The 18,032-nt window shown below is 51.3% G+C and overlaps 1 protein-coding gene across 1 annotated transcript; it reads right to left on the bottom strand.

The window, feature by feature from the left end:
- Nucleotides 1–16,465: 16,465 nt before the first annotated feature.
- UBL4B (ubiquitin like 4B) lies at nt 16,466–17,048 on the bottom strand. Its single transcript, XM_040998348.1, has one exon. It carries the CDS (start codon nt 17,046–17,048, stop codon nt 16,488–16,490), a length of 561 nt encoding a protein of 186 aa, XP_040854282.1. The 3' UTR covers nt 16,466–16,487.
- Nucleotides 17,049–18,032: the final 984 nt, after the last annotated feature.

Raw genomic sequence — 18,032 nt, 5'->3', positions numbered from 1 at the left:
CCTGCTTTTAGTAGCGACGACAATGACATCCATGCTGTGGACAGCAGTCATGTGCACCAAGAACCCAGGACACAAGGTACTTCAGAAAGGCCATTGGAAACAGAATCAAATAGTAAGTTTATCAGGGCAGGTGGCTTTTTTTAAAAGATTCATTTTATTCATTTGAAAGACAGATCTACACAGAGGGAGAGACAGAGATCTTTTACCTGCTGGGTCACTTTCCAAATGGTTCAACAGTTGAGGGTGGGCCAGGTTAAAGCCAGGAGCCTGGAACTCCATCTGGATGTCCCACATGGGTGGCAGAGATTCAAATACTTGGGCCACCATCTGCTGCTTTCCTAGGAGCATTTGCAGGGAGCTGGATCAGAAGTGGAGTGCAGCTTAAACTTGAACTCCAGTACGTGATCAGTACCTCAGGCAACTTAACTCTTGTGCCACATCACTGGTCCTGGGCCAGCTGTTTGGCACAGCAGTTAAGTCCACACCAGTGCATGGTTTAAGACCCAGACCGTCTGATTCTGTTCTAGCTTTCTACTAATGCACACCCTGAAAGGTAGCAGAGGATGGCTCAGGTACTTGCATCTCTCCCATCCACATGGGAGAACCAGATCGAGCTGCTTGACCCAGCCCTGGCTATATACTGTAAGCACCTGGGGAGTGAACCAACTGGTGGGAAACCTCTCTGTAATCATCTACCTGCCTCTTGGCTTTCCAATTTTTAAAAAACTGCTTAATTTTTAATAAAAAGGTATATTTTAGTGAAAAACAACTTTGAAATCCATACACATGAGTGGTCTTCAAATACCTCAGGGAAAAGTATATAATGATAAAACCATGCATGGACTTCCAAATATTTGTGCTGAAGTAAATATATCTCTAATTTTATTTCTGTGAACTTTCTGAAGTACCTTTGAATACCAAACTCCTGGTCAGTGACTTGCCTATGGTGACACTGCCAAAAGGTGCTAAAAGGGGGGAGATAGCCAGGTGCCCCAGCTCCATAGTGCATGCTCATTGCACATCACAATCCTGCATGCTCTCCTCTCCACCTGGCCGGTTGACGCTCTCCCATCATATTAGAAGCCATTGCAATGTGGCAGAAAAACAGACCCTGAAGTCAGCGAGAAGTGGGTTAACAGTCATTTTTGCCACTGACCTGTGTGAGTTGTCAGCCTCTCGAGATCTCAGCTTCCCCATCTAGAGCTGTGGAGGGGTACATTTTCATGATGGCAGGTGGTGATGGGCCTGGCTTAGAACAGCAAGCATTCCCACTGGCCCATCCTGCTTGTGCCCAGGCAGCTGGAGCCGGGTGGCGGGGTTGGCAGGGAGGGTTAGTTATGATAAAAACTCCAGATGGCACTTGAGAGTACATCGTGCCCCAGCACCATTCTGAGGGCTCCACATGCAGTCTTTTCTTTTTTCTTGAAGATTTATTTATTTATTTCAAAGAGCAGAGAGAGAAAGATCTCCCATCCTCTGCTTCACTCCCAAAAAGGTCACAACAGCCTGGGCTGAGTCATGCAGAAGCTAGGAGCCAGAAGCTTCTTCCAGGTCTGTGGGCACAAATAATTGGGCCATCTTCCACTGCTTTTTCCAGGCCTAATGGCAGGGAGCTGGATCAGGGAAGACTAGAAATGGTGCCTTTATGAGATGCAAATGTCATAGGTGATAGTTTAACCTGCTGGCCATGGTGCCAACCGCAACCTTTCCTTTTATTCCTTATAGCACTACCCAGTGACACTATAAATGCCCCCACCCAACAGAATCAAAGCTTAAAGAGATCAAGAAGTTTGCCCAATGTAACATAATGAAGCAGCAGGGCTAGGACTCAACCCCAAATCATCTGACCCCCGTGCCCAGGTTCTGAACCCTGAGTCTGTGGGACACAGCAGGTGACAGGCGAGTCCTCATCTGCTTCTGCTATTAGTGAGCAGGCATCCCAAGTTCCATCTCCCGGATGGATGGAGAAGGAAGTCCTAAGGATATTAAATGTCATGTGGAAGGCCACAAGCCAGATGGTGGCAGAATCAGTCCCAGAATCTAGAGTGCCAGGCCCCAGGGCTCCTTGCTGCCTGGGACTAGGATGCCTGAGATGGAGACAACCGGACTCTGGGACCGTGGCCAGCTTCCTCACTCAGCCCAGGCCCAGAAAGCCTCCAGTCATGGAAGAATTTGCTCTGAAGACAAAGAACGACTCCTGGCAAGGAGACTTGTTCCTATTTCTGCTTCAGACAAATGGGAGGCTGTCGCGGATTCCATGATAAATCTTTCTGCCGAAGATGATGCATCACTTAGGGCTGGGCTTGTGCACGGTCTGTGAGCATTATACAAGTCAATTACTGAGACCAGCTTCTCAGCTCTGAGCAGATAGAGAGATTTTCATCCCATGGCTGGAATGGAGCAAATTCTCCTGGGGATCCCCTGTGAAGCTGTTCCAACCACATTTGATTCTGGGAGTGATTGCCCGGGGGTGAACTTCGCCCCAGTTTCCTTGAAGGAAGGGGTCCCCCACACTCAGCAGGATAGCCTCCTGGCTGCATTTTCCCCTGAGGTCATTACCATGGCTGGGTCAATCAGGATTATTCTGGCCATTTTAGAATTCCTAGCCCAAATAGTCCTCTAATTCTGTGGAATTAAGGAATGACCTTTCCTTCCCAAACCAGACCCCAAGGACAAATCTGCGAAGAGGGCCTTCCCTCCCCAGCCCCAGTACTTGAGGCACTTCCCCTGTGATGCAGGTGCATGCGTCTTTGCTTATGCCCCAAAGCTTCCAGGTCCACCCCAGGGACTTCTCCAGCATTCCAGCCTGCCCCAGGCAGCTGCTCCAGACCAGCACAGGTGACCTCTCTTCCAGTCCCCAAACCCTGAATGACAAATACACAACTGGTCCCACATGGATCTTTGAACTTGATATGTTTGTGTTTGTGACATTATGGAGCTCCTCTGGCATTCACTGGTGAAGAACCACAGTCTGTAATCCTAGAGGACATGGTGGGCTTCCGTTACTAGCTGGGGGACTTTGGGCAGATCCCTCATCTCTCTGTGCCCCCAATTTGCTTACCTGAAAAGATGACTAGTGGTCTGCTCAGACCCAAATGTCAAGGTTCGTTCTATGGGAACCCAAAGAGGCAGTCAGATGGGACTGAACATAAGAAGAGGGAGCAGGGGTTCCAGCCACGTAGGGCTTGAATGCCAGGCTCAGAAGCTGAGATTTGATTTTTAAAGTAATGAAGAACCAGAGGAAATTGTTAAGCATAGGAATGCAAAGGCCACATTTACCAAATAAGAATACCAGCAGCCAGAGTCAGGATGAAATTGGTTAAGCCACCACTTGCAAAGCCAGCATCCGATGTCAGAGCACTGGTCCAGGTTCCAGCTGCTCTGTCTCAGATCCAACTCTCTGATAAAGTGCCTGGGAAAGCCACAGAAGATGTGCTTAGTCCACATCCAGTTATCCAGCAGCAAAAATACAATGAGGCAAGAGAGATCCAGAGAGGTCAGCGGCTCTCCTGATGTCAGACAGGAAGTGGGCCTCAGAGCAGAAACCAGAACTGAGGTCTCGTGACTGAGTCCGAGGTACCTGCCATGGACAGCACCTAGTCTAGGTTCAGAGAGGAAGATGAGAATGGGGATACTCCAAGGTGCAAGGCAAAAACAGTATGTGGGAGCCATGGTTGGTACAAAGGTAGGCACGTGGCAGGCTAAGCTCAGAGGGCAGATCCTGCCCTGACAATCCCCAAACAAAGAGCCAGGTCAGGTGCAGCGAGCCAAGGACAGTTTCTCTCCATCTGTAAGACAAGAACAAAGTCCAAAGTGGGGAGCCAAGCTGGGATGCTAAGGCATCATGTATCAGAGTCCCTGACCCTTCCCAGGGACTTCCTTCACCCATGCCTCCGAGAGCACTACCCGCAGCAGTCTGGGGAGTAGTGCCAGCCCTCTGCATCTCCGCAGCTCAGCCAACCCAATCTGGCTCCTGCTCTCCACCAGCTCCAGCCCCGCACGGGGTTACCGTTACCGCAGCACACAAGCATGCACACATGACAGCTTGTCTGGACTTGGTTCCTGCTGGCCAGCCCCTCCCCTCGTCCCCCTGCCTCCACCTCACTGCTGCCTGGGAGGGGGCCGGGGCGGCCGGTGGAGATGGACAAGGTGGGCTGCCGTCGCCATGGGGGCTGGCAATAGGCTCAGCCTGAGAAGCTCCGCTGCCTGGAAATATACAAAGCCCATCCCCGCTCCTCCCAGCTCCCCGGGGCCAGGCAAGAGCGTGACGTCAAACCAAGGCTGAAAATACAGTCGGGAAAGTCACGCGGCACCTGTGGAAAAAAAAATGCGCTGCTCTTGCCAGCCGGAGACGTGGAAGCACAGAGGAAGGAATGTAGATCCTAGCCCTTGGTGAGCTCTGGACAGCAGGGGCCAGAGACTCCAGAATGCGTGGGCTAGGGGTCCCCAAGCCCCGATGGCTCCTGAGAACAGCAGGTGCACCAAGGTGGGGAGGGGCAGCGTTGCGGCTGCTACAGTGATGCCTTCCCCTCCCCAACCCTTGCCTCAAGTGTCTCTAGCTAAGATGATGGCACCATTTCCAAGCCTTCTGGACAAGGAAACCCAGGAGTAGTTGTACCTGAGCACCTGAGGGAGGGGACCCCTGAAGTTGTGGCTCAGGTACCCATGGCTATCTTATTGTACCCTCTCACAATTGCTAGGCCTCCCTTTAAGCCAGGGAAGCTGAGGCCCAGAGCTGGAGGAGACACTGCCCCCAAGGGCCCCAGAATCCCCAGGTGTGCGTGTGAGAGAGTGAGAGAGAGAAAGAGAGAGAATCCAACTAGACCTGCCTGTGAAGGTGGCAGCTGAGAGGTCACCCAGGGATCAGCTTTCTGGGGCCACCAGCCTGGACCACATCAGAAGCAAATGTCCCCTCAACCTCCTCTCCACAAGCTCCAGGAATTGAAACAAGGCCAGGAAAGTGAAGGGAGAGCTCCTCAGGTGACCAAAACTGCATTTTCCCCACTGGACAGCAACAATCAATTTCAGCTGTTTTAGACGGTGAGGAGAACGTGCCTAGCCTGACCCTGAGTACAAGATCAAGGCTCTTATCATCCACACACTCATGTCACTCTGGCACAAGCCATTCCCTCTTTTGGATCTGTCCTCCCAACCTCTTTTCAACACCTCAGCTCCAGGTCTGTCCCCCCACTTCACTGACCACCCTCAGCACCACATCCTCCTCTCTCTGAACTCCGTGCATCCCCATGAGCTGTTGGCTTCCTCCAAGTGCAGGCACTCCCTGGGCACCTCTAAAACCACATGGTTCAGCTCAGCCCAGTCAAACACCCAAGAGCTGAGTTCTGGGCTGGGAGGGGAAGGTGGCACCTGCCTCCACTTCACTGGCACCTGACACAAAACCCTGAATTCTGGGGATGACCTGCATGGGGAGTAGAGGACGGTCAGTCCCACAGGCATGTCCAGTTTCCAGTGAAGTAGTCCTGTGGTCTAGATGGTCAACAGCATCACTTCTTGGCTTTTTGGCTAAGATCAAGTGTAGATGGTAAATGGCAGTGTCCAGATCTGTATGAAAGCCCAAGTCCGAGTGTGTCACTTGAAAGCCTTAATTCCCTATCCTGGTTCCTCATCTCTCTTGGGGTAAAACCCAAAGGTCTCAGCACAGCCCCCAAAGTGCTAAGCGATCTAGATACCCATTGTCTCTCAGCCTACTTCATGCTGTGCTTGGCCTCTTTCTTCCTGTTCCATCCGTAGCTGGCCTCCTCTGATAGCTCACCTCTGTCAGGACCTTCACACCTGCTCCCTCCCATTGCCTAATGTCACCTTTAGGGAGGCCTTGTTTAATCATTCTACTTGAAGCTCCACACACCCACCCCTGTACATGCTCCCTGTGCCTTTTCCTTGCTTTACCTTCTCACCATTCATCACTGATAACTATTTTCTTTTTTTTTAAGATTAATTTATTTTTATTGGAAGGTCAGATACACAGAAAAGATCTTCCATCCGATGGTTCAGTGCCCAAGCGGCCGCAATGGCTGCAGCTGAGCCAATCTGAAACCAGGAGCCAGAAGCCTCTTCCAGGTCTCCCACACAGGTGCAGGGTCCCAAGGCTTAGGGCCATCCTCCACTGCATTCCCAGGCCACAAGCAGGGAAGCAAGGCTGCTGGGATTAGAACCGGCGCCCATTTGGGATCCAGACACATTCAAGGTGAAGATTTTAGCTGCTAGGCCATGGTGCTGGGCCTGATAGCCATTTTCTGTTCACTTATTTCTTTCTCTCTCTCCCCAACTAGAATATAAGCTCAATGAGGGTAGGAACTTTCATCTGTTTGATGTTCATGCTTTTCTTGATTGATCCACACTCTACCCCTTAATATCCTGTGACTGCTGAGATATAAAGTGCCCACTGTCAAGACATCTAGGCTGTGGGAAAGGGTGGGAGGGGCACAGAAAGCATGCGCTGCGTGGCAATGCATGCACGAACACATTCATCAGGAATTATGGTCATCGTGCCCACAGCTGGCCATGTGGCCTCCGCAAGTGTTTATAATCGCCTCTCCCCACTGGCCATTGCCATGGGTCCTTGCCTGGGTGAGGGTGTGGGGCACACACAATATTTGCTGTACCAGCATCAGATACAGGGAGAAGTTAGAGGCCACTTTGTGGGACCACCAGTATAAATTTACTCCCAAACCACTATGCAGTTTACCACCCAGATCAGAAAAATATTCTCTTGTCAGCTTTGCATTTCCTAGGAAGTACCAGCACAGCCATGGAGTAGTTGCTTTCCTGGCAGCCTGCCCCAGTTTCCCCACATTTGTGGAGGGCCCTCTCAGGGCTGCAGGGCTGAGCTACTGGAGGCAGCATGCAGGCAGATGTAAAAAACGTAGACCCTTGCCTTACACCCTGCATTCCTCCCTCCTCAGCAGCTCCCTCCACATGGTGCCTCTAATGAGGCCTGGGGGACCCTGGGGGACTGTCACCAGGCTCCTGCTGGCACCCTGAGAGGCTCCTCTCTTCTTGCAGAGCAACCAGGTCCAGCTGGGAAGGCCAACTGCAAACCACGGGTTTCCCTAGGTCCATTAACCCTGACTGCAGAGGCACCCCTGACCAGCAGCACCCAGAGGCCAGGGCAAGGCTCTGTCCACTCCTGTTAGCTCCCCAGCCCCAGCTTGGAGCCCAGTCCAGGGGCATGGACACTTAGCACACCAGTGTTGAAGAGTCACAAAGACAGCTAATGAGATAGGGGACTATAAGGGCTCCTGGGATCAGTCAGGCCTCACTTTCATCATGTAACTACCTGAGTATTGGGTCATCACTCAGATCTCTGGGTCTTTGACTCTTTATCTGAAAAGCAATAATGGTGCCTGTCCATGTCACCATAGTGAGCTCGTGCTTGTGCTCAGCCAGCAAACAGCAGTGTCAAGATGGATGGGGCCTGCCCTCCCACTGCTTACATTTCCATCTTCCACTGAACACACCTGCTGACTTGTTCACCCACGCCTCACCTTGTGTGTGTCCCAGGAGAAGCCTTGTGCATCAGCCAGGGTTCAGCTAGAGAAGCCAAGCCGGAAGGAGGTGTGTAAGGCCTTAGTACAGAGTTGGCTTACAACACTGTGGCCTGACCATGCAGCAGCCAGGAAGGGAAGGCCTCTGGCAGCTCCTGATAAACTCCACTCTCTACAGAACGCTGCATTGCCAAAGCCTGGATTTACCAGCCTCACCTTGGCAGACAACCGCATATGACCACCTAGCTATCTAGCCCAGTGGCTAAATTGCCTGTGAAAACACCTGTATCCCGTCAGGTACCTGGATTCTATACCCAGCTCTGGGTCTTGACTACAGCTTGCTGGTAAGACAGATCCAGGAAGAAAACAGTGATGATTCAAGGAACTGGGTCCATGCCCTCAACAAGGGAGACCTCGATAGAGTTCCTGGCTCCTGGCTTCATCTTTGGTCCAGTTCTGGCTACAGAGAACATTTGGAAGGTGAATAAGCAGATGGTAGCCCTCTCTCACTGGTTCTCCCTGTTTCTCAAAACTAGAAATACATTTCTTTTTTTAAAAAAAAAAGATTTATTTTTATTATTTTTGTATTGGAAAGGCGGATATACAGAGAGGAGAGACAGAGAGGAAGATCTTCCCTCCGATGATTCACTCCCCAAGTGAGCGCAATGGCCGATGCTATGCCGATCCGAAGCCAGGAGACTCTTCCAGGTCTCCCACGCGGGTGCAGGGTCCCAAAGCTTTGGGCCGTCCTCGACTGCTCTCCCGGGCCACAGGCAGGGAGCTGGAAGGGAAGTGGAGCCGCCGGGATAGAACCGGCGCCCATATGGGATCCCGGGCGTTCAAGGCGAGGACCTTAACCACTTGCATCACCGCGCCGGGCCCTAGAAATACATTTCTTTAAAAAAAAAAAATATTTCTATTTGAAAGGCAAAATTACAGAGAGAAACAGAGATGAGATCGGCCATCTACTGAGTCACTCCCCCAAATGGCTGCACTAGCAGAGCTGAACCATTAAAAGCCAGGAGCCTTCAGGAACTTCTTCCAGGTCTTCCACATGGGTGCAGGGACCCAAGGCCTTGGGCCATCCTCAACTGCTTTCCCAAGCCACAAACAGGGTGCTGGATTGGAAGTGGCACAACTGGGACATAAACTGACACCCACATGGGTGTGGCACTGCAAGCTATGGCCTAGCCTTCTGTAACACAGCACTGACCCTGAAATTAAAAAAAAAAAAAAAAAGACTGTCCAGTGCCAAAGCCAGGACCTGTGCTGGAAGCTCGGGAGCTAGATGAGATATCCTGAGACAGAGCAGAGGATTTGTTTCCCTGTGCCAAGATTGAGAAAGCATATAACTACACTTCCAAGACTTCTTTGCAGCCAGGGTACACGTGTGACCCAGCTCCAACCAGAAAATTCCTGCATGAACCTTGGGAGGGGAAGGTGAGAAAAGCCATAGCAGTAGAAAGAAATGGGAGGCAGTGTGGAATTTAGTCTCCTTGCTCAACTGTGGGCAGTAGTTGGGGTGCACCCCATGGGGGAGGGTTTTCAGGGGCGATGCTGGCACCAGCTCCATCCCATGGGATGTCCCAGTATTTCCCCTGCCCTGCTATTGTACTGCCTTGGCCCTCTCCAAAGTTCTGTAAACTACCTAATACTCTCTAATAAATTCCTTTCTGCTTAAATCAACCAGAATGGAATCTGTTGTTTCCAACTTAAGACCATAACTTATATCAGAGGAGATTCCAAGCCAGAAGCCCCCGGGAAACGAGGATGTGGGACTGGTTTTCTGAACGAGTTGCATTTAGAAACCACAAAGAGAGCTGGTTATCATCAGGGCATGGGATAAAAATTGGGGAGGGGGCGGGGCGGGGGGCTCACTGTGAAGAAACAGTGACTGATGGCCCCGGGACGCTGCAAGGAGGGGCCTGCTGGAGGCCAGCCTGCCGCAGGCCAAACAGCTGCTGAAGTGAGCCATTTTTAGAAACATTTATTATGAAACATTTCAGACACACACAAAAATAGAGGAGTATGACCAACCGCCATGCACTTATCGCGAGGTTTTGGGAATTTATTGCACTTTCTTTCTATTGCAGCAGAACCTTCCTCTGTCTTCTTCACTGAGTTCTCAAGCAAGCCCTAAGTGCAAGAGCACCTCAAAAAGCTGATGGAGGGGTGGCCATTTGGTTCAGCGGTTAAACAAACCAGCCAGGATGCCCACAATCCATACTGAAGGACCTGAGCTCGAGCCCCAGCTCTGCTCCCAATTCCAGCTTCTTGCTAGTTGCACACTGGGAGGCAGTGGCTGGTGGCTCAAGTACTTAGCTGGGAGATATAGGAGACCTGAATTGAATTCCTGACATCAAGCTTCAGGTGTACAGGATGTGAAGCAATGGACAGGACCTCTCACTCTCACACTTCAATCTCGTTTTTCTCTGCTTCTCAAATAAACAAAACCAAATTATATATTTGTTTGAAAGAGTGTCTGAGAGACAAGTAAACAGAGAAGGAGCTATCTTCCACTTGCTGATTCATTCCACAAATGGTCACAAGGTTCATGCTGGGTCAGGTCAGATCCAGGAGCCTGGAACTCCATCTGCATCTCCCACAAGGATGGAAAGTACCCACACAGTTGTAAGTAAATAAGTAAGAAGTACCAGCTTCTAATGCTTTCCTAGCAGCACTAACAGGGAGCCGGATTGGAAGTGGAGTAGCTGGTGCTCCCAGAGGTGTTTGGAACCTGCAGTGCCACAAAACTGGCTCCTAAAAGTTACTCTAATGGTAACTACAATAATGTCATCTCACATTTTAAAAAATGAATGCTAGTTCCTCACTGTCATCGAAAATCGAGTTGCTGTCCAAGCTTCTCTGTCTTGCTTTTTTTCTTTACTTAAACCAGTGTGCAAATAACTCCATATGTTGCAAATAACTACTACTAAAGTTAATTTTTATCAATAGATATCTTTCTTCTCCTTTTCCTCTCCCCTTCTCCCCTTCCTCCTCCTTCCTTGTAATTAATCTGTGGATGACGCAGGGTCATTTGTGCCACAAAATCTCCCATACTTGGCTTCCATCTAGCTCGTTCAGAAATTAAACATCTATACTTCCACCGCTCCCTCTCAGCTAAGGCTTCACCATAGCCTAGCTTCTCTCTAGCAGGTGTACCTGTGTGAGCCTTGTAGGTAGAAGTGAGTCAGATGAGAGGTGCCTCCTCAGGGTCATGCTGGGAGCCTTAGACACCCCACCCCCAGGGTCACCATGGTGGATGCTCTGTGTTCTCAGCCTTGGAACGGCAGGGACCACACAGTAGCAAGGTGGCAGCACTGTGTCTGGCAGTTCCTCTCCGCTTCAGTGATACCGTGAGGTGTCCTGGCTCTCCTGACAATGCTGTAGTCACCCACCCCTCCTGGCTGCTTGCAATGGGGTCTGCTGTGTACACACCAGCCACAGCGACTTTTGTTGACTGCAGTAGAGATCTACACACAGAGAGAGGTGGATAAGGCTCTGCACAGCTTACAAAGCACTCTCACATCCTTCACTGCCCTGGCTCTCTTAACTTCCCCACAGGAGGCCAGTATTACCTGATCTCCAATATCCATTAGGGAGCAAGCAGGACTCAAGCTGGCTTCAAATCATCCTAGGCCCAGTGCTGTTCTTCCTTCCAGCAAGCTCTGTCCCCAGCAGGCTGCAGGCTGCATCTGCAGAGCCTCAGGGGAGCGAGACTGAGTTCAGCAGCACAGAGCTGCAGGGTCTGGAGAAACCACTTGCCAGGAACTCCCCTCTTCCCTACACAGTAAGTCAACCCCAAGATACAGTCTCATGCATCCCTAAGCATCTCACCTTTTTAAAAATATATATTTGAAAGAGAAGAAGGGACAGAGCTCTTCCATCAGCTGGTTCACCCTATGCATGGCTGTAATGGCCAGCACAGGACAAAGCCAGGAGCCAGGAACTTCATCAAAATCTCCCACATGAATAGCAAGGATCCAAACCCTTGGGCCATCCTCTGCTACTTTTTCCAGGTCCTTAGCAGGGAGTTGGATCAGAAGTGCATCAGCCAGGACCCAAACTGGTGTACAGTCGGGAATGTCACAAACCCCAGGTTCTCTCTTTTCAATCACACTGGGCTTCATGGAAGGGATAACAGTGGGTCTGGAAAGGTGGCTCTCCAGCAGCAGCCCTTGCCCTCAAAGTGGCCAGAAACATAAAGTGGAAGGGGCTCTGGGGATCCCTGGAAGGACTGGGCTTTCTTCAACAAATGACAGTTCAAGTTTAAGTGGAAGCAGTGGCCTGAGGCGTTCTGGATGGGATGAGGGACCAGTGGCAATGCAGGGGTTGGGGGAGGGTTCCAAGGGCTTCATGTTGTCCTCCGTGATGGACAGCACCTTTGATCCTGGAACTGGGGTTCATAAACAGCAGCCCAGTCTGGGGCAGTCAATGGTGGTTGATAGCCTCCTGAGCTGACCTGGTCCAGCAGCAGAGGGCAGGACAGGTTTACTGTCCAGCAGATTTATCCCCCTCAAGGCAACCCTGGGGACCCTTAAATCACCATAATGGGAAATACCATTGAGAGAATCAGAGACAAGTAGGAGCGCGCCTATGGCCTGGGACTTCCTGCTGGCTGCTCCTCAGGTTACAGTCCTTTGCAGAGAGGGATTTACAACCGTGGAGCCTGCAGGAGCCGAGCAGCCACCCCGGAGCCAGGAGGGAAGGCTGGAGAAGAGCCGAGCCAAGACAGTGCTGATGCCCTGTGCCAGCAGGGCTCTAGGAGCAAGTGGCCATCTTCCGGCTTCCTCAGACTCCCCCATATGGGTACAGCAGATACTGGGCAGTACCACCTCCCGGCCAGCCAGGCCATGTGTAGCGACTCTGGGTGTACAGGAGTCCATGATGCTCCTTCTCTGGATGCGTTCCATGTCTGTTTGGGAGATCCATGGGCAAATAGGTACCTGGTGTAATGCCACCATTTCTCATCGCACTCGAGCACTGTGCTGGGAATGGGCATTGCACATGTAAGAGGTCAGGAACACAGGGGAATGGGTTCCCTCTCTCTGAACCTGCTTAATGAGACAGAGGACAGGTGAGGTTGAGAGTGGGAAAGACCTGGAGAAGAGCTGCTGCAGCAACTGCTGTTGTTTAATAGGAAGGCAACGTCTGATGGCTGAAAGGAATGAGAGAGCTTAAAATGTGAGCAAGGGGTGGGTGGAAGCAGACCTAAGGGAGAGAGAAAGAACTGAAAGGAAAGACCTGGATGTCTAAACAGTGCAGCCAAGCGTGTCCCAGTGAGGTAAGAGAGAATAGGAGGGAGAGAGAAGAGAGGAGGCACACAGAGAAAAGTGGAAAGGAAAGGAAAATGGAAAAGGTGACCCAAGAAGGGAGGAATCAGGTGAAGCAGCAGCCAGGAGCACCATCTGCTCTCCAGGGAACAGGGGCCTGGCCTAGGCCATGAGTGACAGTTGGCTCAGCAGCAGGACCCAGAGCAACCTGCCCTCTGGCCACTCCCCTACCACATGCTGGTAGCCACCCAACCCTAGCCCAGAGCACAAAGAGAATAAAGGCCAGCTGCAAAGAGGATAGCAAACCTTGCCACTTTGGGGATTTCACTCAGGGGAGGAGGTCTCTGCCCTCAGACACAGGTGGACTGATATGCACGCAGAGTTCACCTGCAAAGCCTACCAGGTATCCAATGCACAAGGAATCCATGCAGGGCAACGTCTCCCTCTGTCTGGGCCCTACACATTTTTAGGAATGCTTCTCTAGGTACCATGCGATTCATGTGTTGAAGATAGCAAATTTGGTCCAAGTTGCCTCTTCCTATAGTCCCAGTGGTTCTTTGACTCTGCTGAATCTTTGAGTCCTTGAATTTGCTGTACCGGGTTTTCTAGCTGGGCTCTACCGGCATGAATCCAGAATGCAAGGTGCAGACTTCTGACACAGGGCCTGAAATTCCCTTCTGTAAACTGCAAAGCCCACCTTGTGGGTCTCTGTGTTTGTGGATGCCCCTGTGTATCCACACAGCTCTGAGTGTCACAAAGCATTCAGCAAGATCAAATGCTAGGCAGGTTAAGCCATATGACAATTCCCCAGGTGTGACATGTGTCAAGAAAAGTACCCTGGCTGTCTGTGACTGTGCCCTCTTCCTGTCTTTCACCAGCCAAAATGCTGGACAGTGCCCCAGGACTCAGCCTCATCTGTACCTCCCATGCCCCTCTGGCTGAACAGAGCACTTTAACTGGTCTGCTGTCAGCTAACTCATACATGCCAATGATGTGATAAAATCAACGCCTGCTATGGTAGGCAGGCTACCAGAAGGCCCTCCATGATCTGCTCTGCTGGTACCCATGCTTCTGCATAATGCCCTCCCTCCAGATGTGTATGGGGCATGTGAATGACCTGCTGCTGAAAGAACCTGGCAAAGGTGATAGAATGTCACCGGTGTGATTACTTTGCACTGTGTAAGACTTGGTTATGTTGATTAACTCAGGCTGGACAATCTCCTTGAAAAAACATGAGGCAGGGTTGGAAAAGTAAATGTGGGAGGCAACTGTGGGCAACTTCCAACCAACACTGTCCAAGAGGTGGCAGCCTTCGATCCTGCAACCGTATGGATACTGCCCAAAAAGACCCCGATGAAGTGAGTTTAGATGTGGATTCTTCCCCTGTCTAGCCCAGCCAGCATCTTCATTGCAGCTCTTTGATACTCCAGAGGGGACATGGGTAAGTCATGCCACAGACTGCAGCACAGTGGTGCTGTGTCCCAGCTGCTGTTTACAGCAGTTGGACAGCAACACAGAACAGATACCAGGTGCTCATTCCTTGGTACGATAAACTTGATTGTGCTATTGCAGCCCTAGTGTACCTTTCCTTAATTGAGTTTCCGTTTTGATGTAGATTGAACGGGACTCCACAGACTCCTGCTGCCATTTAAACCCTATTGTATGGGACTGGCATTATAGTATAGTAGGTAAAGGGAAAAAAAGCCACTATCTGCAATGCTGGCACTTCATATAGATGTCAGTTCATGTCCTGGCTGCTTCACTTCAGATCCAGCTCCAAGCTAATGCATTTGGGAAAGCAGTGGAAGATGACTCAAGTGTTTGGGATCTTACACCCATGTTACCAATCTGGATAAAGTTGCTTACTTCAACTGGCCACCCAGCACTGGTCATTGCCGCCATTTGGGAAGTAAACCAATGGATAAAAGATTGTGTGTGTGTGTGTGCATGTGTGTGTACCCCTCCCCCCATGTAACTCTGGCTTTCAAATAAATCTTCAAAATAAGACAGGCAGCAGCTAAATGAGGGGTAGAATTTGGAAACAGTCCACTCAGAGAGATGATTTACCAGCTTCTGCCTGCCCCTGCCACAGACCCCACCCTGGGAGACATAAACTCATTTCCAACACCGGTCATGCGGTCCTTACCTCTGACCCTCCCTAACTCCTGTGGCTGAGGAGACACCATGACCAGATCCCCGTGTAACAGGAAGAAAGCCTGAACTTTAGCCAGGCAAGGTGCATCAGCCTTGTTCTCACAGCCAGACAAGGGTAAGGGGACTAGGACAGAGGGTGAGGGCCGTCTCCAGGGATGTGGGCCTGGCTTGCTCCTCTCCTTCAGTCCCCACCCTCCATCTCCAGCCCAGCATGGAAATTTTTACAGCCCTAATATTTCAGGGACATCCATGCAGCAGGGAACCCGGGCTGCCTCAGCGGTTTCCTGCCCCTCACATATACACACAGAGTGCAAAGGTACTTCAGCACTCAGCAAGGACCACTCTATCACACCAATAACACAGAGGAGGCCCAGCTTTCTCTGTAGCCTGCAGGGATCTGGCTCTCCCATGCTAACCCCAGGGCCCTTGAAGGCGCCTATCTGCTTAGTCCGGTCAGCTGCGCCCCAGCTCCGTGCTGCTGCTTGCTTTTCACAGTCGCACCCTCCTCTCTCTCTCAAGGCTCTGGGCTCTGTGCTGGTTCTGACTAGCACCAGAGGACTCCTGGGGGAGCTTTGGGCACTTTTGGGCAGGCAATGGGAGCCCAGGGGTACCTGCCTATGGGTGAGACCAGAGCTAGTGATCCTTACTCTGTAACTCTGTACAGCTCTTTTGTGTGAGGCTGGGGGTCTTACCATTCAGGCCAGCCTATCTCCCTGTCCTCCAACTCAGCCCCCTTTGACGTTCCTGCCCCTGAAGCATGGAAGTACACACAAGCAAATGGCAAGGACACCTCCACACAGTCAGCAGGGGCAGCCACCTGACCATCCTCTTGGTTGACAAGGCTTAGGGATAGGCACTAAAGTCTGAGTGTGGAGCAAAATACATCCACATTGCCTTTTCTTACAGAGGAGAAAGTGTATCTGCTTGGAGCCCTGGCCACTCTGGGCCAATGGGGTTACTGACACCCTAGGAAGGTGCTAGGCATACTCAAGCAGAGCTGTCCATGCCAGGGAGGGAGTGTAGACTTTGACTGTCCCTTTAGGGGTAACTTTGGGTGATGAGATGGGGTTGGACACATTTCACAGTGGGGTGAGTCCTTAGGTCCTAGAGGGGAAAGGGTCCAAAAATCCTCCACCTGCTTTGAACTTTCAAAAAAGCAATGTGGAAACAGATTAGCAATTGAGGGTTCCAGCTCTACTCCCAATTCCAACTTCCTCCTAATGAAGACCCCGGGATGCAGCAGCAGCTGATGGCTTAAGTATTTGGGTCTCTGACACTTTCCTGAAAGACCTGAATTGAGTTCCTGGCTCCTAGATTCTTTCTGGTCTAACCCCAGCCATTTGGGGAGTTAGAGAATGAATGCATGAATACATTCTCTTCTCTTTCACTCACTCTCACTCTCTCTCATTCATTCTCTGGCTCATAAATTTTAAAAAGAAGGAAAAAAGAGGGGTGTGGATGCATCTACATTAGGAAGCAGTAGTGTGAAAAGTCATCAGGGAACTTGTAAAGTTGAAGCTAGGAGAATTTTAGCTAGTGAGTAGGATGGTCCAGTTTACAGGTTAGCAGACTCCTCCTCTGTCTTCACAGCTGTCTCCACCTCCTTCTCCTCTTTCTCTTTCTCCTTCTGCTCCTGGGTATCGCATGAGCCCTGGGGCCATGACCTCAGGCTCTGCTCTCTGGCCATTTCTGCACACCATTGCTCTGCCAAGAGGGACTGTGCCAGCTGCTCCAGGTCCTGTAGGCTTACCCTCTGCAGGCGCCCCTCATGCTCTTGTCTCAGCAGCTGCAGCACAGCCTTGGCATCCTGCGGCCCAAAGTGTTTGGCCAGGACCCGGTCCAGCTGCTGCCACAGGGGCTGGGGCTGAGGAGCGTTCTCCAGCTCTACCTTCTCCAGGGGCCGCACAATGACATTGATGGAGGCATTGGGCCCGATGCAGTAATCCGAGAGGCACTTGTCATCTGCCAGGAGCTGGCCACGAAACAGCAGGTGCTGCTGCTCCTCAGGCACCTGTAGCTGCTGTGACACCAGCTTCTTCAGTGCGGCCACACTTTCTTGTCCCGACACCTTCACACTGCATCTCCGGCCCAGGAGAAGTTTGACTGTGAGTAACATTGAACCAAGGGTGGCACGGTCAGGAGGGATCCATGCTCTGGACGTTCCCTGGGGATCACAAGGGAGCCGTGATCCTAGGAGGCCAAGGGCCAACCCAGGTGCAAAGCCATTGGCCACTGGACAGTGATGTCACAATGCCATGGGAGGGCTCATTTGCACAAAGACACTATAGGGATGGGTTTATGGGGTGGGGGTGGGGGGGTGGGTGGTATGACTGATGGGAACAGAGAGCATGATTCATCTGAGAAGAGGAAACAAGGAGAAAGTGAGTGGGGACAGGAAGGAAACTGTAGCACTGGGAGAAAAGCAGGTGATGACCAGAACCACAACATTTGGACAGATCAACCTGGGTGCTCAGCGACACCTGAGTGTTGAATGATGCCTTCTCTGTGCGAGGGCATGGGTCTGCATTGGAACGAACACCTTGGGCCTCCAGGATATTTGCAGCAGGCAGGCCCTGACAAGGCAACTCCCTGAGACAGGGATAGGAGTGTGAACTCCAAAAAGGAGAAGTTAAAGGATAAGTTTGTTTCACTGTAAAGCAATTGTGAAATCCTTACATGCTCACAAGGTGAGAAGAGACACCTGTAGGGGACAGGAAGGAAGGAAGGAAGGAAGGAAGGAAGGAAGGAAGGAAGGAAGGAAAGAAGGAAGGAAGGAAGGAAGGAAGGAAGGAAGGAAGGAAGGAAGGAAGGAAGGAAGGAAGGAAGGAAATGAGGGAAGGAGGGAAGGAGGGAAGGAGAGAGGAAGGAAGGAGGGAAGGGAAGGATGGAGGCTGCCCTCCCACACAGCTGGGTGTCATCTTGCCAGGAGTCCAGAGACCACATAGGAGACCCCTGGCTGGGTCACTGGACAGTACAGAAGCTGGCTCGTGATGCTCTGTCTCTTGTTTTCCAAGAGCAATCTCCTCACTGTCTGGGCCACAGCTATGCCAAGTGTGTTGCTGGGGCCCAAGAAGACCTGGGGTGGTGGATGGCAGCGATG

The sequence above is a fragment of the Ochotona curzoniae genome, unplaced genomic scaffold (genome assembly GCF_017591425.1).
Source record: "Ochotona curzoniae isolate NIBS_2020 unplaced genomic scaffold, NIBS_Ocur_1.0 scaffold_1037, whole genome shotgun sequence".
Classification (NCBI taxonomy): Eukaryota; Metazoa; Chordata; class Mammalia; order Lagomorpha; family Ochotonidae; genus Ochotona; species Ochotona curzoniae.
The sequence above is the reverse complement of the archived record's forward strand: the minus strand, read 5'-3'. Positions and strand labels throughout refer to the sequence as shown.